Source organism: Canis lupus, chromosome 7 (genome assembly GCF_011100685.1).
Source record: "Canis lupus familiaris isolate Mischka breed German Shepherd chromosome 7, alternate assembly UU_Cfam_GSD_1.0, whole genome shotgun sequence".
NCBI lineage: Eukaryota > Metazoa > Chordata > Mammalia > Carnivora > Canidae > Canis > Canis lupus.
This window is the reverse complement of record NC_049228.1, coordinates 35,654,669-35,679,523: the sequence shown is the minus strand read 5'-3', so window position 1 is coordinate 35,679,523 and position 24,855 is coordinate 35,654,669. Positions and strand designations below refer to the sequence as shown.

The 24,855-nt window shown below is 41.1% G+C and overlaps 1 protein-coding gene across 5 annotated transcripts in view; it reads right to left on the bottom strand.

The window, feature by feature from the left end:
- Positions 1-80: 80 nt before the first annotated feature.
- Positions 81-24,855, bottom strand: part of DESI2 (desumoylating isopeptidase 2) — a 46,623-nt gene continuing 21,848 nt past the window's right edge. For 2 of the 5 annotated variants that reach the window (XM_038542753.1, XM_038542754.1), the window contains exons 2-5: positions 15,904-15,976; positions 13,194-13,287; positions 11,120-11,261; positions 81-3,481 (exon numbers count right to left, since the gene is read on the bottom strand). In XM_038542753.1, the coding sequence (XP_038398681.1) occupies positions 3,248-3,481; positions 11,120-11,261; positions 13,194-13,287; positions 15,904-15,976 (543 nt within the window). In that variant the 3' untranslated portion in view covers positions 81-3,247. The remainder of the gene's footprint in view (positions 3,482-11,119; positions 11,262-13,193; positions 13,288-15,903; positions 15,977-24,855) is intronic. The other 3 variants (XM_038542756.1, XM_038542757.1, XM_038542755.1) reach the window with 2 other exon arrangements.

Sequence of the window (24,855 nt, the reverse complement as noted above, 5' to 3'; positions counted from 1 at the left end):
GGTTTTAAGAGTCGCCTCCCACCCTCTAACACAAATACATGACAGCTACAGTCTGGAGGTCAGAAAGCACACGTAAAACATTTCCTATAAAAGTATTTTTTTTAATAAATTGATGTATTTCAATGTTGTTAACATGATAGCCCAATGCTATATCAAGGTAGCAAAAGTGAAATTCCTGGTATTTGTTTTTTATATAAACACTATGAATGACAGTACATTTGCATTCAACTTCACAAGAAATTATCTTCAGGTTCATGAAGATTCTTTAACAGCTGTAACACCTCTCAAACAGTGAAGACGTGTATTGACTGCGTAGACAAGGCGAGTCTAGTAACTGAGCCACACCCTAAGAACAGACGGCAGGGAAGAAGATGCGATGGCAGCATGGCCAGCTTGCTGAACAAAACCCAAAGGAAACACAGCATGTATCAAAATGACCGAATGTCTTGCAGAAATGGAGCCAAAAGAAGACACACAGATTAGAGCCCTGAAGCAGTGAATGTGTTTCTACCCGTTTTGTGATGGAGAGAAGCCACGGATACGGAGTCCCGCCACTGTCTGTAGCGTGGACTCTCCTCGTACACACAATGGCGTCCATCGGCTAACACCAGAATTCCTGCTCTGTACAAATGCTGGTGAAGGGAGCTTTGCGCTATTGCTGTGGGTCAGAGCAACAGGTGGCTGGGGTTCAGGTATCCAGTGGAGGCTCTTTTGACTCCACCTCCTACAACTCCAGACTCCCACTTCCCAAAACTGATGCCCCCTTCTTAGGGTTGACAAAACCAAGCAACCAACCAATTCACTCACCCAAGGGCATGGAAACCAACAGAAACCAGTAGCTTCTGACCTTCCCACACTGTTACCATCCAGCCCACCATGAGAAATGTGTTTCACTCAGTTACGATACAGAGAGAATCTCTGACTCCATCATATCACATGTGTCCTAATGACTGGATTTTTCTCAACAGAGATCAGGCTGAGAACATAATTCTTTCCCTGCAAAGGCAAGGAAAAGCTGGTTAAATGCTAGTGAGTTAAGTTCAACCTCAACTCTGAACTACAGAGAGGAACTGGTTTAAATGAGATTTTCTAACATAAAGACATTTCTCTCTTTTCAACCTCAAGTACAACTGGGTTGCAAGCAAGCTCACACCCAGGATTTTATCTGCTGATTGTTAGTATGATAAATGGCCTCAGGCCACTACTTATTTCTACCAGGACCCTTCACACTATTTTTCACTCCAAATGCTGCAGATGAAAGTAAATACAATGCAACAACAAGGAAATCATTTGTGTGTGGAGGTGCTGGGTTCCGGATGAGCACAGATGGGGTTTTCTCGGCTATTCCCCAGGAAGACTCTAACCGACAGGCCCTCCTTTTCTTGGGTCAGCAGCACAGACTAAGATCATGTTTCTCTGAATGATTAGAAACTGTCATCCACCACATTATTTAAAAAATATCCCAAACGGCATCAGACGTTTTTATAGCCGACCGGGGTTTAGGACTCTCCTCTGAGTGAACAAACGCACTGCCAGAGTCTTAGTGTTTTATTCTAAATCTCCTTTTTATGCCTGAACCAAGTGAACTTCTTGCAAAGATCCTATATTCCTTTCTTCTTCCTGTCCCATCTCTTAAAAGAGTGCTCTGCACCCACTAAAAAACTGAGGATAGACTTGTCAAGGCTTTCCTCTCCAGGAACAGAACAGTCAAAAACATGTATTAGGTTAAGTGGTTTCATTGTCCTCAGGTCAGGGCTTCTAACCCAAGGTTTGTTTTCCCTAGGAATAGGGTGGGCTTAAGTTGATAAAATGAATCAAAATCAGCTGACAGAAAAGTTAAAAATGTACTTTACTCAAAGATATGTATCTTTATAAAGGGCAATAGCAAACAATCCAATCTAGAAGTTGAAATAAAAGTAGGTGACTTTAAAACTAACAATCTCTATAAAGCTGAAGTCACTGCCTTGGATAATTTATATGCTGCACCCAATATTCTACGTAGGACATTCATTCTTAAGGCAGAAAAATGGAATCTGACATGTAATGACTTGGCTCTTACATCCAAGGGTCACACTGGGAGTAGATTTGAGCAGAGAGTCCTTGCTAATGAGGACTTATCTGCGGTGACAATTCCTTTCTCAGGGGAGGTTCTGTAAGAGACACATTTGAGAGAACGGAAAAAGATGAATTTTAAGACACACAAATATCTTTCAACATAAAGTCAACGCGACTGGGTTTTCTATGATGAGGTGGCGCTACTCCCGTAACAAGCCAATGAACTCCAACACACTCTGTCTGAAATGGTACGTAAGATGTCGGAATATCCAATAATGAACTTTCTGGAGAGTGTTGCTTCAGACTCCAGTTTTCAAGGTCTAGTATGAAAGGCAGCCTGAACAGTTATAAAGCAGTTGAATGTCAACTCACACTGCTACTCAGAGGGCTGCCACTTAGGATCTTTCCAACCCCATCAACACAGCCCAGTGCAGGGAGGGTAGCAGTATGTATTAAAATAAAGATGAAGCCCCCAACACATGTGCAAAAATACTCCTCAGTGACTAGCAGAATATCTTTAACGAAAACCATCTTAACTATAGACTCAGAGGCGTCCAAGCTGGACGGACACAGGAATGGACCAGCCCACCACAGTGGACTGGAATTTGGGATTAAAAGCCCCCCTCTGGTCTGGGGGAGCCCCAGGCCCCGAGGTTTCAGGCCACGTGTGCTCCTTCTCCTCTGTGTCCGGGTGCCACAACGCTAACAAAACCAAACACCAACCTAAAAGACCATTCTTAAGCAGGTGATGGTGACTCTAAGCACTCAAGGACCTCTCGTGTGCCTAGTGTTAATGCCGTAGCTCTGGCAACTGTCAGAAGTGTACAAAGATGACCTGCCTCACTGGTGAAGACGTGAAGATTTTCTTCTTTCACGGTGGCAGGAGTCCATGCAAGATTTGTAAACAGCGATACAAAATACTGTAAACATAACTTAACAGAACTCGTATAAAACAAGTAAATCCAAATTTACAAGTGGGTAAAAAAAACCAGAGGGCAGCTTCATACAAAGTTCTCCCTCCTGCGCCAAGTGATTCTTTTGATTACAAATATAATCCTGAGCTGAAAAACTGGGATTTGGGGGAGAGCCATCTTTGCATACAAAATATCCAGAGGACGCTTACTCTTTTACTTTTCTCTAGTTGATAGTCAACTGTCAAGAGACAGCTCTGAAGAGGTGACTTTGGAGACGTTTATAGTTTAGTGTGGCGCCCGGGTCTGGAGCCCGCTGTGGTGCTGGCCATGGATGCGGACGCAGCGGCGTCCTCAGCCTCCTCCAACTCGTCCTGTAGCTCTTGGCTGACGCTGGACTGCAGGGCTGCGGGGGTGAGCCACTCCTTGGGGAGACAACTCTGTAGGAAGGGGATACAGGAGCTGAAGTAGGCAAGCCGATTGATCCAGCGAGGAATCTCTTTCCCACAGAGAATCTACGGGGGACAAAGGGTGCTGTATTAGGAAGAGGAGTAAGGTTGGCCTGGGCCGGTGCCAGGGAGTGGGGCAGGCAGACAAGTCGGTGAGCAGGACACGTGGCCCCTGGGCCCCTTCCGCCGGCCCCCCATCTCTGTTTCTCTACGAAGCCTGGTTCAAGTGGCTACTTTCTACACCTGTAGCATCAAGTTCACTCTGCTGGGCTCCCTTCTGTCTCTGATCCTGGCTGGGACTGCCCCAGGATCAGATGTGTGTACCCGTGCTCTGAACGCCAGAGGAAAAGCCTTGCCGGCGCGCACACACACACGCTAGGAGTGTAACAGGTCAGAGTGGTGGGTTTTGGGTCCTTTCCTGTCTGTGAAGTCTCCCTTTTCAGATTCTTTTCTACTCCCACCGGGCTTCATCACTCCATTTCTGCTGGCCCGCGTTTTACCGTTACTTCTGTCCCTGACCCGCATCTCCCTAGGCAAAGAACCGTCTCCCCAGATGCAGACCTGGCTGTGTGAGTCGGTGTCAGCAGTGGGGCCAAGCACAGAACCAGGTCAGTACCCACTGCAGTGACGGAAGCAGAAGTGGGCCAGGCGGGCGGCTCCCAGCCCCCAGCCCCCACCCGATCCTTAGGACCCCAGAGCCTCACTGCCCGGCTCTGCAGATAGGACACACCGCGGGCTTCCGCAGCTAACTTTCCTGTCTTCACTTTCCTTCCTGCCTACACACAACACTGGGCTCCCTGCCGCCACTGTCCCCTCGGCGGTTTGCCTCTAGTTGGGTCAAAGATTAGGATTAGGTGATCTTAGTTGATGATTTGGGAAAAAGTTTTCAAAGTATTTATGTCCAAAAAGTAGCTAAAATGTAAATAAACTGGTACCGGTAATTAAGCAAGGTAACTTCTCTCTCCAAAGGGTTAGCCTTCCGGGACAAAGGTTACATTCCCTTTAAATACGATGTCTTAACCATAGGGTCAGTGGTCTCACTTGAGGGAAGATGGCATGTTTTTACCAAATTTGATCACCTGGTGAGCAGCACAGAGAGACAGAGATGACTTAAAAATATTTGAGAGGGGCACCTGGGAGGCTCAGTGGGTGAAGCATCTGCTTGGGCTCAGGTCATGATCTCAGGGTCCTGGAATCAAGGCCCATGTTGGGCTCCCTGCTCAGCAGGGAGTCTGCTTCTCCCTCTGCCCCTTCCACTCCGCTACTACACTCTTTCAAAAAAAAACAAAAAAAAAATCTTAAAAAATATTTGAGAAATGTGTCTGTGAACTAGATCTGGGGGAAAACCAAGCAATGACCACTCCTCTCTCTCTACTCTAGGAAACCCAGGCAAACAAGTATTACATTATATTTTATACCCAAGACACATTGTGGGGTGGGGTGGGGGGTAATCTGCGTACCTGAAGGTTAACTACAGAAGTGGTGGCGAGGTTAGCTTTACAGCCACTGACTATTCACTTCTTTCAACCTACTTCCCAAATCCTGGTTTTACTCAACAAGCTACCTTCCTTCTTATATTCATGTGCTTCCTGGGAAGCTGATTTCATCCTTATGCAATGCCAGGTGGTGTGACCTGATCAGCCGAAAACACGGTACTATAAACTACAGCCTCCTGATATGTAGGAGTTGTGCTGGGATACAGTCACACCCATGGGCTGAGTTCTCAATGGCAGGGTCCAGTTGGTGACCAGTCCCCCAGCCTGTAACTACTCCCCCATTTGCCGGTCCTCAGAAGCATGCTGGTCCTCCATCAAGCCAACATCTCTAATCTTCAAGTCCAGACCCATCAGTGAGTCATTCAACATGGTAACTTGAATTTTAAAAACATTTATTTGAGAGAGCGAGCACACATGAATGAGTGGGGGTGGGGTTGGGGGTGGTGGTGGAGGGCAGAGGGAGAGGGAGAAGCAGGCACCCCATTGAGCAGGGAGCCTGATACGGGGCTTGATTCCCAGGACCCTAAGACGATGACCTGAAATGAAGGCAGATGCTTAACCCACTGAGCCACCCAGGCACCTCATAACTTCAATTTTTAAAATGAATTAGATTGTAGAAAGGAGGGCTAATTTGTTTTAACACATTATGTGTACATGTGTGTATAAATACTGGGTCATGATATAAAATAAAGCCTATCTCTTACAGTGGGTAGTGGTTTATTTTGCATTTAGGCTTCAACCAGTCATTCCCCTTTTAGAAATCTACCCCAGGGACACAATGGCTAGATATGGAGATGTAAGCATGCGGTGGTTTGTTCTAGCGCTGTAATGGTAGGAGTGGCCATCCTTGTCTTGTCCTGATCTTTTCCCCACTGAGTGTGACATGGGCTGTGGGCCTGTCACCTTTGGCCTTTATTAGGTTGAGGGATGTTCCCTCTCCACCAACTTTGTTGAGTTTTATTGTAAGTGGATGCTAAGTTTTGTCTAATGCTTTTCCGCATCTACTGAGATGATCATAGGATTTTTATCTTTCATGTTGCTAATGTGGTTATCACACAGACGGATTTGAAAATGTGGAACTGCCCTTGCATCCCTGGGATAAATTCCACTTGATTATGGTGCAGAATCCTCTTTGATGTACTGTTGAATTTGGTTTGCAAATGTTGAGGATTTCTGTACTTCTGTTCATCAGGGTTGTTGGCCTGTGACTTCTTTTTTTGTGATGTCCTTGTCTGGTTTTGGTATCAGGGTGATGCCTCGTAGAATGAATTTGAAAGTGTTCCCTTTTCTCTCATTTTTAGGAGAAGTTTGAGGTTAGATATTATTAAGTCTTGAGCATTTGGTAGAATTCACCAGTCAAGCTGTCTGGTCTTGGACTTTTGTTTGCTGGAAGGTTTTTGATTCAATCTCCTTAGTAATAATAGGTCCAATCAGTTTTTTTCTATTTCTCTGTGACTCAGTCTCAGAAAATTGTATATTTCTAAGAATTTGTCCATCTCTTCATAGTTGTCCTATCTGTTCAGTGTCTTCTAATCCTCGTATTTGTTGTATCCGTTGTAACTTCTCTTTTATTTTTTTATTTATTTGAGCCCTGTCTCTTCCCTTTTTGAGTATAGCTAAAGGTCTGTCAATTTTGCTTATCTTTTCAAAGAACCAGCTCTTAGTTTCATTGATCTGTTTATTGTCTTTTTAGTCTATAGATTTCATTTATTTCTATTCTGATCTTTAATTACTTCTTTCCTTCTAACCTTGGGCTTTGTTTGTTCTTTTCTAGTTCCTTTAGGTATAAGTTCGATTGTTTGAGATTTTTCCTGTGAGGTATATGAAATACTTTTAAATCTGGGGGGGGGGGTATTCATGATAAAATAACCCAAACAACTCTTGATCATCTTTGGAGAATGCTACTGAGATGCATGAGTGGTCCCCAACACCACCTCCAGTTAGATGATGACCTGCCAAGAGGGCCAAGGGACCAGGCACACAGCTGCATTCACAGCCATGATCCACTACAGGGAAGAGGATGAGAAGTACAGAAGAAATCACATACCAAGCATTCAAAGGGCATCTCCCAGTGGAATCACACAGGATATATTTAATTACCCCACAAAGGAGCCAGGACAACACATGTGAAATGTCCACTAGGGAAGCTTGCTAGACACCCAGCATCCAAAGTCTTATGGGGGCCTGGTTGTGCAGGTACCCACTCCTTAGCATGTGTCAAGTTTTTAGATTCCCCAGAATCTAAGCAGGTGTTTAGCAGAAATCACACTGTTCAAACAAAAGGGTGAGGCACGGTGAGCCACTCCTCCAGCTTGAGAATGTTGGGAGCCCTTCTGAAAGTCAAGTTCTCAGATGCATTAAGAAAGGCCGCTCCCTCCCCAATAAGCAGGCCTTTATAAGGACAGCAGCCTCTGATGTTTTAGCTTTTTTTTTTTTTTTTTTTTTTACACACAGCACCCTCAACCCCCAAACTTGGCCAACCTGTTGCTACAGCAAATATTATCAAAGGACCCCATGCAGTCGGGTGAACAAACTGCAGTACTGACCTCAGATATACCTTTTAGGGTTCCTGGACTTGGCCAGTTAAGACATATCCCAAATCCCACTAACCATAAAGGTTTTAGAAAGTCGGATGGCTTCAACCTTGAGTTTTGATACAAACCTTCTTTACCTGGCCTGAAGCATCATTTAGGATTAGTACAACTCTGGCCAGTAGTAATCTGAAGTCAGCCTGATTTCCTTTTTTTTTCAGGGCTGAGGCAACTTCATGACACACACAAGAATTATAATCCCAGAGGGCACACACTAGAGTCAGGCAGTCCAGGTTAAAAGGCCCCCACCCAGTGTGCTTCCTCACGGAGTGGGCACCGTGGGGCTTGCTGTAGACTGAAGAATTTTGTCCTCTTGAAGTTGGTGCGCTGAAATCTTACCCTTCGCATGATGGTGTGTGGAAACGGGACCTCTGGAAGGTGGTGAGGTCACAGGGGCTGAGCACTCATGACTAGGATCAGTGCTCTATCCCGGGATCTGAGAGCCCATGCACCCCTCGACCCAGGAAGCTGACCTCACCAGAGACTGAATCTGCCAGAGCCTTGACTTTGGACTTCCCGCCCCTGGAACGGTGAGAAAAAAAGGTCTGCTGTTTGCCCGGCACCTAGCCTGTGCTACAGGGTTAGAGCAGCCCAAATGGACGAAGATAGGGCTTCCGTCCTAGAGTTTTCAATCCAGCCAGAAAAACTGGCTCCATCTTGGTTTCAGAGGATCTACCCAGAGACGGTCAGATCCAAAAGGTTCTTCTGTCGGCAACGCCAGTTATCAGCCTCGCGAGTGTGGAAGAGGCATGCAGGTGTTCTGCGCGGCCAGTGCAGGAACAGGGCCCCGTGCTGGCTCAGCAGCCTGGCTGAATTAAAAGTGACTGCAGCAGCTTAGAAGGACAGAATGCAATGTTCTTCTTTAGCACAGGGAAGGCGCAATATTGAAAAACAAAGGACATTAAGGCCTACCCCCTTCTCCCCAGGTGCCAGGGGTTGGGGGGTTTTGGTTTGTTGTGTGTGCCATTTAGTGATCCGAACTTCACATTTTAAAAATTATCCCCTGCTCTCATCCAGCCCCTTTTTTTGATCTAGAAAGGATGCACAGAAGAGGGACAAAGAGTTCTTACCAGAAAATATTTTTATATAACTGAACTGAACTAGGCACATCGTATATGGAATTAGGGTCAAATCCTGAACTTTCAGAAAATTTCAGTGTGTTTACATAGCCGCCCCCCTCCCCTCCCCTGATCATTTACCTAGTGGACAGCCGAGACCACCCCGAACCCGAATCGGCAGACGGCTGCATTTGAAAACTACACAGCCTTGCTAAGGAGCACAGAATGGGAAGAAGGGTGCAGTCTGCCCGTCACCCACTGCTGCACGGGATGCTACAACTGACCCACAGTCAACTGATCCATGGTCGTGAAGGGAGTTGCCAGGAGACATCCCGGGAGTGGGCAGGGGCTCACAGTCTTGGTGACGTGCCTTTCCCTACTTGTGGCTTTTGGTAAGAATCACTGGTTAGGGATTCAATCTGTCCCTGTATTGGAAACATAGAGCCAATGAGCAGCTCAATGCAGATGGTCCCAACCCAGAGGGGTCAGTCCATGTCCACAGGCTTTTACAGTGTACAGGACACAGACAGGTGTCCTGACCTGCAATGGTCCCCAAGAAGCCTTGCTCCCCAAGCCTTTCCTGGCTTTCATTTTAGCAGAAATGGGTAACAGAGAATGTCAGGTTTCAGCCTAAGAGTCAAGCCCAGGCAATTAGGAGTATGAATTCAAGATTTCAAAATAAAAGCCCAGGCTTTTCTTTGGCAGCAGTAAAGTCAAGATGCTGCATGGTCAGGGAGCCATGTTTCTCTAAATTTAAGCAGCATGAAAGGTTTTCCTTAACCCTTTTAAGACCCACTAAAAAATAGGCCCATTGGGCCAGAAAAATCATCAGCTTCTACAGGCCAGACATCTGATTTTACAAGAGCTCATTAGTATCTAAAAATTGCTTTTTAGCACTTTGAAGTCCATCTGGAAATGGTCTCTCTTTGTATACTGTCTCCCTTTCTCCAGAGGCCATGATAGACAGAAATCATAGTAAAAATCTCAGCTGTGGAGACATGTTTTCTTTTCATTATTAAAAGACTTAAACTCCATTTACTCAGGCTATTAAAGGCAAGGAAGCTGTGTCCAAACACTTTCTCTTTGTAGCATTCCCCGAGTGAAGTGGTCCCTATATCATCTGCAAAATTATTATTTTTTTTCATCTGCAAAATTATATGCAGAAAACATTTTACACCACTTCCTGTCATATATCCATAGATGCAATAATTATAAAATAAAAGGCATTAAAAAAATTCCCCTTTCCTTTCCTCATTGCAGTAAACTTAGCAATGACAGAGGCTGTAGCTGTTTGGGGAGATCCCAGCTGGTGGGGAGGCCTCTACAGCAGCTAGACTAAGAATTAGTGTGGTGTACTGTACCCCAGTCTCCTTCTTCCTTGGCTCAAGCCTGGCAACTTTTTAATCATGTTCCCTCCCATGTGGAGGAGAAAGCAACACAAAGGTTTACCATTTTTGGCTCCCCCAAATTCAACTGGGATTTTGGGGGGCTTTTCTTTTCTTCTCTCCTGGAGGAGAGGACACACTTCAGGCATTACCTGGGCAACATGTCCTCCCCCAGGCCAATGGCCTGGCTGAGACAGCAGGGGAGCTGGTGCCTGAGGCTCCTGGGCTGGATCTACCATTCCCAATTCTGCAGATAGCTCCCCCTGTCACGAGGGATGGCAGCACAGCTGCTCCTCCACACCCTGCTCCTCCACACCCTGGATGGCAGCACAGCGGCTCCTCCACACACACTCACCATGTCTGTAAAGTGGGGCAACTGGATTGGGTGCTAGCTATGGTCTCTGCCAATTTCCACATTCTATGGATTCCGACTCCTTCATGCTGGTGTGGGAGATAGTGTCTGAGAGCCCTGCTGTGGGAGCCAGGTGGGTGGGGACCTGCGCAACCGTGCACAGGCCACCGAGACAGCAGCTCCTGGGGGACCTGAAACCACCCCCGCCTCCAGTGCCAAGAGTTGGCAAGTGGGGCAGCTCTTCGAGAGCTAGGTAATTCTCTAGGCCTTACTCTGTGATCTTGTGATTTCTTCCCTCCATTTTCTGTTTTCAGGTCCTGCAGTTCTGATCTAGCTCTGGTCTCCTGCATGGGAGTCAAGAACCGGGAAGGCAAACAGGTGCCTGCGTTCAAGCTGGCAGAACCAAATTTCGAGAGCGGCAAAATCAACAACTTATTAATACTTTTCAGAGCCAGGCCCAAAAGCTCCCACTGATAACGAAACTAGATGAAGAAGAATCCTGTGGCTAAGGGGCAGAAGTGGCTCAAGCATTCATTTCTTTGGCGTGCAAGTTCTGGGCTGTAATAAAATGAATCCAAATAAGGGGAGACCATGATCTGTGTACCTCCACCCATGGCTAAGTCGCGATCGGGGTCACAGTTTAAAACCGTGCTGACTCGGAAGCCACTGAGCTTGGAGAGCTCATTCATATAAAAGAGGGACAGAGTACCACACTCAATGCAACACGAAGGATCAGGAAAGCCCAGGGGCAGAGAAGCAATGCAAGAAGCGGTACAGCGAGTCAACCAGCGCCGAAGGATTTGAGGGGAAAAGGGAATTCACCTCCGACAGAGCCGAAGAGAAGTGATTGCAGTTCTTGTGCATCAGGTGGTAGGCATTGCCCTTGTACTCCTTCCCCAGCTCTTCCACGATCTTCTCTATGTCATCCTCCAGGAAGTCCGTGCTCCCTAAAACTACAGCTTCTCTTGAAGAACAAAAAAAAAAAAAGAGGAAAGGGAAAACAAAACAAAACAAAACAGGACTGTGTGAGTTTTACGCCTTTCTAGAGAGCACTTTTTTAAGACTTGCTTATTTCCAGGAATACTGACCGGCCTAACAAAGCCGAGTTAATGCAATAAGACTAAAAGGTAAATGAGATCCTTTAAACTTTCTGTTGAGTTTCTCCTTTCCTACAATAAACTCCCAAATATGTTACTTCTGAATCACACCAATGCAAACCTGGTCATTTTCTCTATGAAATGGTGTGTTGTGTATTAAAAATGTGTATTTAATGTATTAATAATGTGTAGCAGCACATTATTTTCACCAGCACTATGGAAGCAGGCAGGTTATTAGAGAACCAGAGCCATGCTGCAAATCCTCCTGCTCAATGACACTGGCCGTCAGAGCTGGCATCGTCTCACTCGGAGAGAGTCTTTTACATTATCTGCCTCTGTGCCATTGTGAGATGAACTACCAAACAGCCATTTTTTTTCCTTTTTCTTCTTCTTTTTTAAAACACCATTATAAAACCGACCAACTAACCAACCCCCAAATTAAAAAACAAACACCCTCCACCCAACCAGCAACTACTGCCCTGGAAATGCAATAGACATTATCCAGTAGAAAGCAGAATTTTAGTCAGATACAAGGTATCTATATCTAGGCATCCAAAAAAAGTGAAAATATTTAGAAAACCCTTCCATCTAGTACTCCTGTTAAAAGGGAGACCTAAGGGATAGACTCAGGACGGCATTACAGCAAATCAGTGACAGGCTGAGAGAACCATGAACTTAGTAGTGATAAAAAATGTGTGGCCCTATCCTGAATTCCAACCTCATTTCATGGCTTTTTACTTGGCAAGTTAATGATCTTACACCCAAAAGTCTCTTTAAAGCTCCTTGAAACTAAGATTCTAAACACCTCTTCAAATGCAAACCTTAATTAAGAAATGGTAATCTGATTATTAAGCATTCAGAATCTCAGGGCTGTTGACTACGCATAAGGCTCCAGAACCTTTGGTTTGGTTTATCAAAACATGTAATATACACACTTTTATAACAGTTTCTCAGCTAACCAACTGTTTGGTTACTTCAAATGTATAAACAGTGTCCCCTTCATTGGGAAAAATGAAAAGATAAAAAAAAAAAAATCCTACCGTATGGGACTCCTGGGGGGCTCAGTTGGTTAAGCCTCTTGACTCTTGATTTCGGCTCAGCTCATGATCTCAGGGTCATGAGATCAAGCCCTACGTTGGGCCTACACTGAGCGAGGAGCCTGCTTGGGATTCTCTTTCTTTTCCTCTGCCCCTTCCTGCCCTGCTTGCACTCTTTCTCTCTAAAATAAAAAACCTACTGACCATTTTTTTTCCCTCTTCATGTATTTTATTTTTAAATATTTAAACTTTTTTTTACTTGAGTTGACACGACACAAAATGTTAGTTTCAGGTGTACAGCATAGTAAGTCAACATCCCTGCATGCTATGCTTTGCTCACAAGGGTAGCTGTCACCTGAAAAATGAAGAGATTTCCAACAGTGTTGGGTAGGTCACAAGAAAATTGTCTTCTATCTTCCCCCGTGTGGGAGGTTAGAGGGGAAACAATCACTACATATGAATGTCTTCTAAAGCAGAACCCAAGTCATACCAAGGTAAGAACATTTTCAAAGCACACAAAATGACTTACGTGGGTCCTAAATAAAAGCAACAGACTAGGTTATTTCAGGCACTTCATCTGGCCGATTCCCATCTTTATACAACTTCAGATAGATTCAATTTTAAATAAAGTGTCAGCAACTAAAACAATGTTAAAGAAACATTTTAACTTCCTAGATTTTCATCTACAGAATGAATTCTGTATGCCTGAAAACACACTTTGGTACCTAAGACAGTGTAATAAAAATTATCCTCCCTACTTACTTAAATTTAAATGTTTCTCCTAGTTCAGAAGCATTTCCTGGGGAAATTTCAAATATTCCAGAAAAGGGGTAAGGATGGCCACCATAAGCAAATTCTGAAAAGAGAAAACTCATGATTTTTAGTATTTATCACACAAAACTTAACCAGAATGCTGAATTAGCTTTAATAAATGATGAGGATAATAATGATACCATCTAAATATTTCCAGGTTATCAATGCTTTCACAAAAAAACTCATTCTGCTGTTACTTGTACACAACAGTTGATACAAAAGGCCTGAAACTCTAATAATGAAGGACACTCAAAGGTGATCCTGACCTGTCCCTTTATTTTGTGTGTGCTGGCGAGAGCAGAGTTGACCGACAGTCACAGGTGAACGTGGTCTCTCTCCGAGCTATCGTGGCGAGCTAAGTGGGTGGTCAGTTCAGTGTTTTGTCATTTTCTAAATTAAAGTGATCAAATGTGAAACTTACACTTTACTAGAAAAACTGTCTAATAACAATGATTTTGCATGGCTCCTGGGTTGAAGACTCTTGGTTTATCTTTGAGTAGGAGCAAAACATTAGCAAGCCTGAAAAACCGAATTCAATTCCCCTCATTCCATTCAAGAAAAAATAAGCTGCCAGGTTAACACATACACCTACTCACACACTCTCCCCACAGCAAATCTTTTAGCTAGGAGGGAACCACTTGTGCTACAGGCTCACGAGATATCAACTCTCATCCAGAACAGAAGCAGAGAGTGCTTTCAGATAAGGAAATAACTAAAATTCCTGGTCAAGGATACTTAGATATTGAAGTGGCAAATCTTAGCAGACCTATTTTCAAAATTACAAACCAATGTTTAAATTAACCTCTTCTAAAAAAAAAAACAATTAATTAACCTCTTCACTTAAAATGTATTAAATACATCGTGAAAGGTCTTAGAAGAAAGCATGGAAAAGAACAAGGCAGCTACCAAATTTACTTCGGATTCAGACCTTCCAGAGAAAACACAAGATGTGGATAAGAAATAAAGTATCTGGCATTCAATTTTGAAATAGACAGTAAAAATTACCTTAATGATCAAATTTATAAAACACTGTAGATAATCAGGTCAGACATAGAAAGGTTATGTTTAGATTTTTTACTTCCTCAATTCCAATATGAAAAATTGCAGAGTTTTTTGTTCATTTATTCAAGAAGTGTCATTCACTTACAGCAAGATATTGACCTGAGCTTGGCTAAGCTTCCATAGTTCGGACTATGTTTCTAATTATTCCTACATCATTTCATGTTGGGGAGCAATGATTAGCCAGGTGAAAGAATAATGGACTAGTATGTAAAAACACTTGGGTTCAAGTCCTAGTTCTATTAACTATTAGTAGTGGGACTTTCAGCAGATCTGAGCGTGGGCTCCTTTGTCTGAAAAATGGAGAAACTGCCACATGTCCTTCTCTATGTCACAGCGGCATGATCATGTGTTTCAGAACTTGATGGCACTTAAAAGACTGTAACACATCATAGAAGTTCAGTTAAAAACGAAGACATGAAACTTTGGCAAAAGCCAGATCACACAAGGGAGCAAACCCAGAGACTACAATCCACCCATAGCAACACTCTGACCCCCAGCACTTTCTCAGCAGGAGCCTCATTGCTTTTGGGGGATGATTTGGTAGATGCAGCCTTTTGAGTAAGATGGAGCTTAGGTGGAGGATCTTTATAGCTAACATTTTCTATGCTATACTGCAGCCAGAAGCAGCTAATGTGGAATGTAAGAAAGGCACAGAGTAAATGCCATACTGACACTTTTGAGGAAATGAGCCTGTTCCTTGTATTAGCTAACGTCGGTCTGTAACCTTCATGGGTAACCCAGGGTAGAGACTGCAATCACGTGTTCTTAGAGGTCTTGTACAAAGGCTGCCTGGCTGAGGCAAATAAAAGACATTTTTGCTACAGGGTGAGTTTATGATGCAAAATAATATGTTATTACAACCCTGATGGAACTGGCAATGTGGTCTGCCTTATGCAGACCATTACTGCTTACAACTTGATCTGGAGGAAATTATCCTGCACCAACAGTGGAAATTAGAACAAAGGAAAAAGCTGTTGAAAACAAAGCTGCTTGGTTTGAGTGGCTCTGGTCATATTTATCATAATAAAGGGCCACCAAGAATAAAAGGGTTGAGTTCATGACAAAGGCCATCATTCTTGAGCAAAAAGCTCGATGTAATCCAAGGCACGATTTACTCAGTGATCTTTTTAAACTTTGTAATGACACACTTGTGAATCTACAAAAACAAATTTAATACTGAAATTCCCTCAGGAAATTGTTATTTCAAGTTTGACACTCTAGCACCAACCCATCTCCGACCATAATGACTGGTTTTCCAAGTGCAAGGTTTCTTGGGAACTCCGATATCTGTCAGAACAAAACTGTCACGGTAAAACAATCCCAGAAGGCAAATAGTTTTTAAGACCCTGCATTTGGAATAAGAGATAACTACATGAATATATAGTCATATACTTTAGTACTTTCTCCTCAAATATGTTCAACTTTGGATATTTTCCCAAAATACAGTAAACAACTACCATAAACAACTCTTCTACTTTGTGCAATCATGTATGGCAGCAGTTGAAAAAAAGCAGAGGAAGAGCTATAGATATGCAATGAAAGTCCTTTAAAAGAAAACACTCTTCAGAAAGTCTGTTTAGACTGTGTGTACACGTACCTCTGCCATATACTTCAATTCCTGAATGAAAAACGCCAATTCCGATGGATGAGGTGTATTCATTCATCCAGTACTAGGAAAAAAAGAAGAGATTCAGAGTATCTGTCCATTTATATAACTTAATTCCCAATGATAGGAAACCACTGCCCCCAAATCCTTCATGGAATATTTAGGCCTTCCATTTCCTAGCATTTCTCCTTCGGCCCCCAAAGTCCATGGTATCAGTCCGTTTGGTCCTATCTCTGCACCTATGCTTGTATGACATCCTACATGGAATGCCTTCCTGGGTCAAAACGACTGCCTCAATTTGTAAAGGCTTAGATCATAGCCATAAAATCTGAACCAGGTCAAGGGGAAAAAACGGATATAAAAGCTCTCCTGTGAATTAAAAAAACAAAAAACAAAAAACCAAAAAAACCCCAACCACATGTAATGTATGCTTTCATATCTATTTTTCTTCTATCTTTTCTATCTCAAGCTTTCTATTTCATTCTCTGGTGAGCTCCCTGAAGACTGGGGTATTTTATTCTTTTTCAAAAACATTTGAAAAAGACATATATATGGCATGTATGTCCTGATTCAGCTCAAAGTTTGATAACAATAATACAGGAACAAATAATAGGAGGCACAAAGGCTACCACAATCTTTTTAACACTGGCATGCAGTAGACATTCCCAGAAAAGGTAGTATCTGAATTGGGTTTTTAGGAATAAATGAGATTTCCCCAGATAGAAAATGTGGGGGGTAGGGTGGAGGGAGGGGAATGGGGAGAAATGTCTGGAAGGGCAAAGAGGGTGTGCATCAGCATCATGATGTGAATTCTGGGGGTGGCTCTGGAGGGGTACAAGGAGGACTGGAGAGGCTTTACCTAGAAGAAGGTAATAAATGCATCAACAGCTCATTACAAACACTTAGGCAACACTTAACAGTGTTACAAACCCATTAGGTTTCTTCTAGGTTAGAGGATAGATAATTTGTCTTTAATTTTTCTGAGTTTATTCAAGTCTTAGCCTTGGTTCCAGATCCCTAGCCAGTTTTTCCCAGACCTCAGGAAGTGCACGTTCGCATACATTGCTGGAGGAAGCATAATGGATAAAGTCGACTTATTTTGTCCTAAAATGTACCTGGAAGAAAAATTAAGCAATAATAAGCAAGAAATATTTGAAAAAGAACAGGGAACTTTCTCATCTAGTTATCCGTGCACTCACTGACAGTCTCTCTAGAACAGATCCTTGCATGTGTAAGAGTCTGGCATATGATAAAAGTGGTGTTTACTATTAATGATAAAAGATAAACTATTAAAAATGTGTTGACAAAACTCACGCATAAAAATACATTTCACATATTGAAAAGTTCTAGTAGGTCTAAAGATAATCATAGAGAAGAAAATAAAATAGAGTGAAAAAAATCTTAGATGGGAAAAGATTACCCAAATAAAGCAAAACCTAGAATTTCTACAGGAAAACCACAGATAAAACAAACACTTTCAACTTTTTATTGTGTAAAATTATATGAACACTGAAAGATAAACAAGACATAGGGAAGAAAAGATCTGAATGAGGATATGTCTCATTCTCTACCAGATTCTATTTGGTTCTTGATTTTGGACAACCTGAATTTGGATGGCAAGTTAGGCATGTGTTTATCTGAATCAATTTGATTTTGGATACAGTAATGAGGATATGTATAGAAAGGGATTTCTCAAGACTTTAATTCCAGAGTTTAGGCAGCAAAAATTCAGATGGCAAGGGATACTGTATACAAAAGCTCCTTTAAAAAAATAACCCCCACAGACAAGTGAGCAATCACACAGAAGAAATTAGTGGCTAACAAATGCGAACTTACATTCTCACTAGTAAACAGAAAAATACTAATGAAAACAGTAAGCTACCATTCTTTTTTTTAATCCATCTGATTGGCAAATATAAAAAATATTGCTAAATATTGCTGGTGTTGGTAAGGGTGTGAGGAAGCTCCTGCTGAAGTGCGAATTAATAACTGTTAATTAACCATCCTACCTCTTGGGAATCTATTCTACAGAAATACTTGAACATATGCAAAGACATATTCCGGAATGTTAACAACAGTTGCCTATAATACTGAAAACCTAAAAACAACATAAATATCAGTAATGGAATGGTTAAAAAAATTACAGTAAATCTGTATTATTAACTATCATAAAGATACTAAACGAGTAAGGTAACTCGATACATGTGAACATAAGAAGATACCTAAGAGACATAAAGTAAAACACCAAGTCGTGATATGTTAGCTGTGGCATGATCACATACTTGCAAAATAAATAAATAGGTCCCTTGTGTATGTTTTGTGCTAAAAACGAAAAAATACAACAAAACTACCACTGATTACAGCAAAAGAAAGTTGAAGATACAGATCAAACTGTTAATAGCTTAGAAAAGGGGGTGGAGATATAGCAGAGGAGGAAATGAAGCAATAGAGGGATGCTTTCACTTTTACCTGAAAAATTTGAAAAAATTTATTGAGGTATAATTGACATACAATGTTATATTAGTTTCAGGTGCAGAATACAGTGATTTGATATTTACATACATTGTGAAATGGTCACCATAATAAGTCTAGTTCCCATCTATCACCTTACAACATTAATACTTTTACAGATTATATTCCTCACACAGTATAATACATCGCGATGACTTATTCATTTTATAACTTGAAGTATGTACTTCTTAATTCTCTTCATCCATTTTGTCTTTCCATTCTCAACCACCTTCTCCTCTGGCAACCACCACTCTAATTTCTGTATCTATGAATCTGGGTTTGGTTTGGTTTTTTAAGACTTCACACATAAGATCATGCAGTATTTGTCTTTTGCCTGCCTTATTTCATTTAAAATACACTCCAGGTCCATTCATGTTATTGCAAATGGTAAGACTTCATTCTTTTTTATGGCTAATACACACACACACACACACACACTACTCATACGGCTGAATTATCTATCAATATATCAATTCATCAAATTTTCTTTAGCTATTCATCCACAGATGGACAGTTGGGTTGTTTCCATTATCTTGGTTATTGCAAATAAATCTGCAATGAACACAAGAATGAATATATCTTTCCGGGTTAATGTTTTCATTTTCCCCAGATAGGTAACTAATAGTGGAATTTCTTGCTTACAAGGTTGCTTGCTCTCTTTTTAATTTATTGAGGAATCTATATACTGTTTTCCATGGTGGCAGCACTAATTTACATTCCTACCTATAGTGCAGAGGGCTCCCTTTTCTCTACATACTGTTATTTCTTGTCTTTTTGATAAAAGCCATTCTGACAGGTGTAACGTGATATCACATTGTAGTTTTGATTTGTCTTTCCTGATGACGAGTGATACTGAGCATCTTTTCATGTATCTGCAATGTCTTCTTTGGAAAAACATCTATTCAAATCATCTGCTCGTTTTTTAATCAGATCATTTTTTGCTCTGAGTCGTGTTAGTTCTTTACAAATATTTTCTCCCATTCAGTAGGTTCCCTTTCATGTTGTTGATGGTTTCCTTTACTGTGCAGAAGCTTTTTAGATTGATGCAGTTCCATCTATTTTTGCTTTTGTTGCCCCTGCCTTTGGAGTCAGATCCAAAATAACACTACTGCAAAGATCAGTATCAAGGAGTATCAGTATCATCTCTCACGTTTTCTTCCAGGAGTTTCATAATTTTAGGTCTTACTCAAGCCTTTAATCTATTTTGTGTTGATTTTGTATATGGTATAAAATAGTGGTCCAGTTTTCCCAACACCATTTGTTAAAGAGACAGTCCTTTCTCTCTATCTCTAGTCTTGCCTCCTTTGTTGTAAGTCAACTGACCAAAAATACATGGGCTTATTTCTGTGCTCTCTATTCTGTTCTAATGGTGTATATGTCTGTTTTTATGGCAATACCATACTGTTTGATTACTATAGCTTTGTACTATAGTTTGAAATCAGGGAGCATGTGATACCTCTTGCTTTGTTCTTTCTCAAGATTGGTTTGGCTATTTAGAGTTTTTTGTGGTTCCACACAGATTTTAGAATTTTTCTAGTTCTGTGGACAAGGTCATTGGCATTTTAATATGAATTGCATTGAATCTGTAGATTGCTCTGGGTAGTATGGATATCCTAACATTATTGATTCTTTCCCTTGAGGACAAAGTCTTGCTTCCTATTTCTTCATTTTTTTCCCCCCACACATTATAGCTTTCAGCATACAGGTCTTTCATCTCTTTGGTTAAATTTATTCCTAGGTATTTTATTCAGTTTGGTGAAATTGTAAATGGGATGTTTTCCTGATTTTTCTGATAGTTTATCAGTGAATAGAAACACAACTGTTTTATATATATTAATTTTGTATCCTGCAACTGGACTGAATTCCAACAGTTATTTGGTGGAGTTTTCCATAAATGGTATCATGTTGTTCACAGTGACACTTTTTGCTTCTTCCTTCCCAGTTTGTATGCCTTTTATTTATTTTTTCTTGCCTAATCATTATGGCTAGAAATGCCAATATAATGTTAAATAAAAATGGTAAGTGAGTGGGGCATCTTGGTTTTGTTCCTGATCTTAGAGAAAAAGAAGGTTGTTGGAGAACAATGTTCATATGGTCTCAAAGTATTGAACCCTACATTTCGCTAAATTCTAAGGAAAAAAGATACCTTAGAAAATATGAAAAAAAAAAATACAGTGAATATCACCTTATATGGATGATTAAACAGAATATCATCATCAATAGCTGGATGAACTGATGTTATGTGCCACTCAATGTGATAAAATAGAAAGGCCACAACATTTCCTTTGTTAGTTTTCTTATCACATATGTTTAACAGAATATAACCATAAGAAAAAAAAAATCAGTAAGTCTGGACTGTGGACTTTCTATAAGAAAAGTAGCCTGATGTTTTAAGAAATAGTGACATAAAAGTCAAAAGAAAGGTGGCCATTCTCTAAAGTAGATGGAAAAGATATGACAATTAAATGCAATGAAGGAATCTTGACTGTCTCTTAGGTTAAATCCCCCTCTCCTAAGACATTATTAGGGGAAATATTAATCAATGGAAAATTTCTTGGGTGTGATAATAGTACTGTGGTTAGGTAGAGAATATCTTATTAGGAAATACATGTTGAAGTATCTAGAGATGAAATGCTTTAATGTTTGTGACTTAACTTTCTGTGTGGGTGTGAAGGTGAGTATGTACGTGTGAGAGATTATGAGAAAACAAATACGGTTAAAAATTGGTCAATCTAGGTGAAGAGTATACAGACTGTTCTCTTCTTTCAAGCTTTTTTTTTTTTTTTAAGTCATAAACATTTTCAAAATAAAAAGTTAGGGGGAACTAAGAATGATCTAGTCCTCGCCTCCTTAAAACAGAAGAGATGCTTTTCCAAGTTTCTTGCTTTCCTCCCACCTTCTCTCCCTTTTCAGAGGATGAGATCAGAAACTATCACAAGGTGATCATGTTAGTCTGCATAAAAATTTGGCTAGTCTTTTTCCAGTCAGTGGTTTCCTTGGCAGCCAACTTCTCTAGGACTTAAACTGCCTTTCCCATTTGAAAAATTCCATTGTTTATACTGTTTGCACCAATAATTTGGTCTGTATACTGCTGATTTCCTTAACAGCAGCACCAGCAGGTTTTTGTTCTGGACGCAGATGGCTCTACTTTAAAGGTGACCTTTTTCTCTTTTTACTATGTGAGCTTCTTTCAAAATACAGAATATTTTCCAAAAAGAGATATATCCAAAATGATTTATCTGCAATAATCAAAAGGTTTTAAACTCTTAGTAAACTCAACATTTATCTCTCTTTAATGTCTAATATCCCTTAACTTTAACAATTTATCTTTTACTTGCCCACTAAATAGCTTTCCAAAAGTGCTTTTATAATAAATTTCTATAATGGACATTTAAGTGTTTTGTTAAGACACAGAAAGGTTTTCATGAAAATAAAAATCCTATGTAGACAGTGACTTTTGGCCAGGATGAGAATGGGAATGCACGGTCACAGTGGGAATCTTTTTTTTTTTTTAATGTTATTAACTGCAGACAGAATATACCAAATTCCAGTGTTCTTGATACAGATTTTTAAAAAAGATTTTATTTATTTGATAGAGAATGAGGGAGAGCGAGTGAGCGTGCACACAAGCAGGCAGAGAAGCAGGCAAAGGAAGAGGGAGAAGCAGCCTCTACATGAGCAGAGCCTGACAGTGGGGCTTGATCCCAGGACCCTGGGGACCCTGGGACCATGACCCGAGCCGAAGGCAGATGCTCAATCAACTGAGCCTCCCAGGTGCCCCCAGAGTGGGAATCCTGAACTCAGAAATCTTTTATTTCCTGCCCTTTCACAAATGAAAATAATCTCATATGCTAGAACTCCTTCAAGTTGTGAGTATGTACTTTACTTCATAGAGCCTGAAATTTCCCTGTATTCAAGACCTTACATTCTAATAAAGAAAAGGGTATGCTTTGACACGTTTTTTGAGTTGGAAAATCCATAAAATTAGAGAAACTTAAAAATGAGAGAAATGTACTATCCAAAAATTTGGTTGGTCCTTTGGAATTCACTCTAATGAGACATGATCTATATAAGGTTTCTTATGAAGTGCTGATGTACTACAATGAAAAAGGAATACTTGATAGCTTTGCAAGTGACGGCATCTGCCTCCACTCGCAGATGCAAAGTTGGACAATCAGGTCAGGTGTTTTTGTTCAAGGTTTTAGGAAGCTCCCAAGTTGTTAGGAAAAGGCTGTCTTAACCAGAGATAATCCTTTGGATAGTATTGAACAGCAGAAGCCGGGATCCCTGGGTGGCGCAGCGGTTTAGCGCCTGCCTTTGGCCCAGGGTGCGATCCTGGAGACCTGGGATCGAATCCCACGTCGGGCTCCCGGTGCATGGAGCCTGCTTCTCCCTCTGCCTGTGTCTCTGCCCCCGCCCCCTCTGTGCGTGTGTGACTATCATAAATAAATAAATAAAAAAATTAAAAAAAAAAATAAACAGCAGAAGCCTATTCCTCCTAACATCACCTTTTCCCCCAAAGGCTGTCTTAATCTGTGCCAGGCAGGAATTAATGGTGATGCTATTTATTCACGTGCATGTGCACGAGTGGAGGAGGGCAGAGGGGTAGGGGGGAGAGAGAGAGAGAGGGAGAGAAGCAGACTCCCCACCAAATGCAGAGCCCGACATGGGGCTTGATCCCACGACCCTGAGATCGTGACCTGAGCTGAAATTAAGAGTCACATGCCTAACTGACTGAGCTACCCAGGTGCCCCTCCACCAAATTTTTAAATAAGAATCAGTACCAATTCTTCACAAACTACTCCAAAAGACAGACGGGAACATTTTCCAATTCATTCTATGAGGCCAGAATTAACTTGACACCAAAATTAGACAAAGACGTCACAAGAAAAATGTAGATCAACAGCTCTTATGAATACTCCAAAATCCTCAACAAAATACTAGCAAATTGAATCCAGTAACATATAAAGAGGACTGCCTACACACCATACACAGGTGAGATCTATTCCAGGAATGGAAGATGGGTTTAATATTCAAAATATACCATACCAAGAGAAAAAAGGACAAGATCCACAGGATCATCTCATTAAATGCAGAAAAGCAACTGACAAAATCCAACACTCTTTCGTGATAAAAACACTCAACAAACTAGGAATAGAAGGAAACTTCCCCAGTCAGAAAAAGGGTGTCTATGAAAACACACAGCTAACATCATATTTAATGGTGAAAGATAATGCCTTCTTTCCCTTTCAGATCAGGAACAAAGAAATGATGTCTGCTCTTGCTGCTACTAAGATACTGTACTCGAAATTCCAGCCAGGGCAATTAGAGAAGAAAAATAAAAGAAAAAAAAAAAAAAAGAATGAAAAATAAAAGACAGCCAGGTTGGAAAAGAAGTAAAATAATTTCTATTTGCAGATGACATGCTCTTGCATATAGAAAAGTCCACTAAAAAACTATTGAAACTAATAAACAAGTTCAGCAAGACTGCAGGGTACAAGATTAATACACAAACATCAATTGCATTTCTGTACACTGGCAATGAACAAGGAGATGAAATTAAGAGAATTCCATTTACAATTACATCAAAAAATATTTAGGGATAAATTTAACAAAAGAATGTAACTCTGTATCTGAAAATGATAAAACATTCAGAGCAGTATTACCAAAAACAGCCAAAAATGGGAACAATCTGGGGATCCCTGGGTGGCTCAGGGGTTTGGCGCCTGCCTTTGGCCCAGGGCGCGATCCTAGAGTCCCGAGATTGAGTCCCGTGTCAGGCTCCCGTCATGGAGCCTGCTTCTCCCTCTGCCTGTGTCTCTGCCTCTCTATCATAAATAAATGAATAAATCTTAAAAAAAAAAAAATGGGAACAATCTAAGTGTCCATCAACTGATGGACAACTGAATGACTGGGTGTGGTAGCTATACAATGTAATATTATTTCTCAATAAAAAGGAATGGAGTACTGATACATGCAGTGATATGAATGGACCTTGAAAACATTATGCGAGGCCAGAAAAGACCACCTACTGTATGATTTCATTTACACGAAATGCCCAGAATAGGTAAATTTAAAGAACAGTACAATAGTGGTTACCTATGACTAGGAAGTGTGCAGGAAATGGAAGTGATTGCTAATGGGATGGGGTTTCTTTTTAGTATGAAGACAAATTTCCTGGTGGTTGAAGAACTCAGTGAATACATTAAAGTCCACTGAATTGTACACCAAGGGTGAAATGTATGGTATATGAATTGTATCTCAAAAAAACTTTAAAAATATGCTATAAATAAAGGATTACTAACTTGTAGCAAACAGCAGAAGGGCCTATCATTTTATAGTTGGCAAACTTAAACACAAACTGTTCTATAAATAACATATATCCCCCAATGATAAATTTTCTTTTCAATACAATACATACTTAGTTCTTTT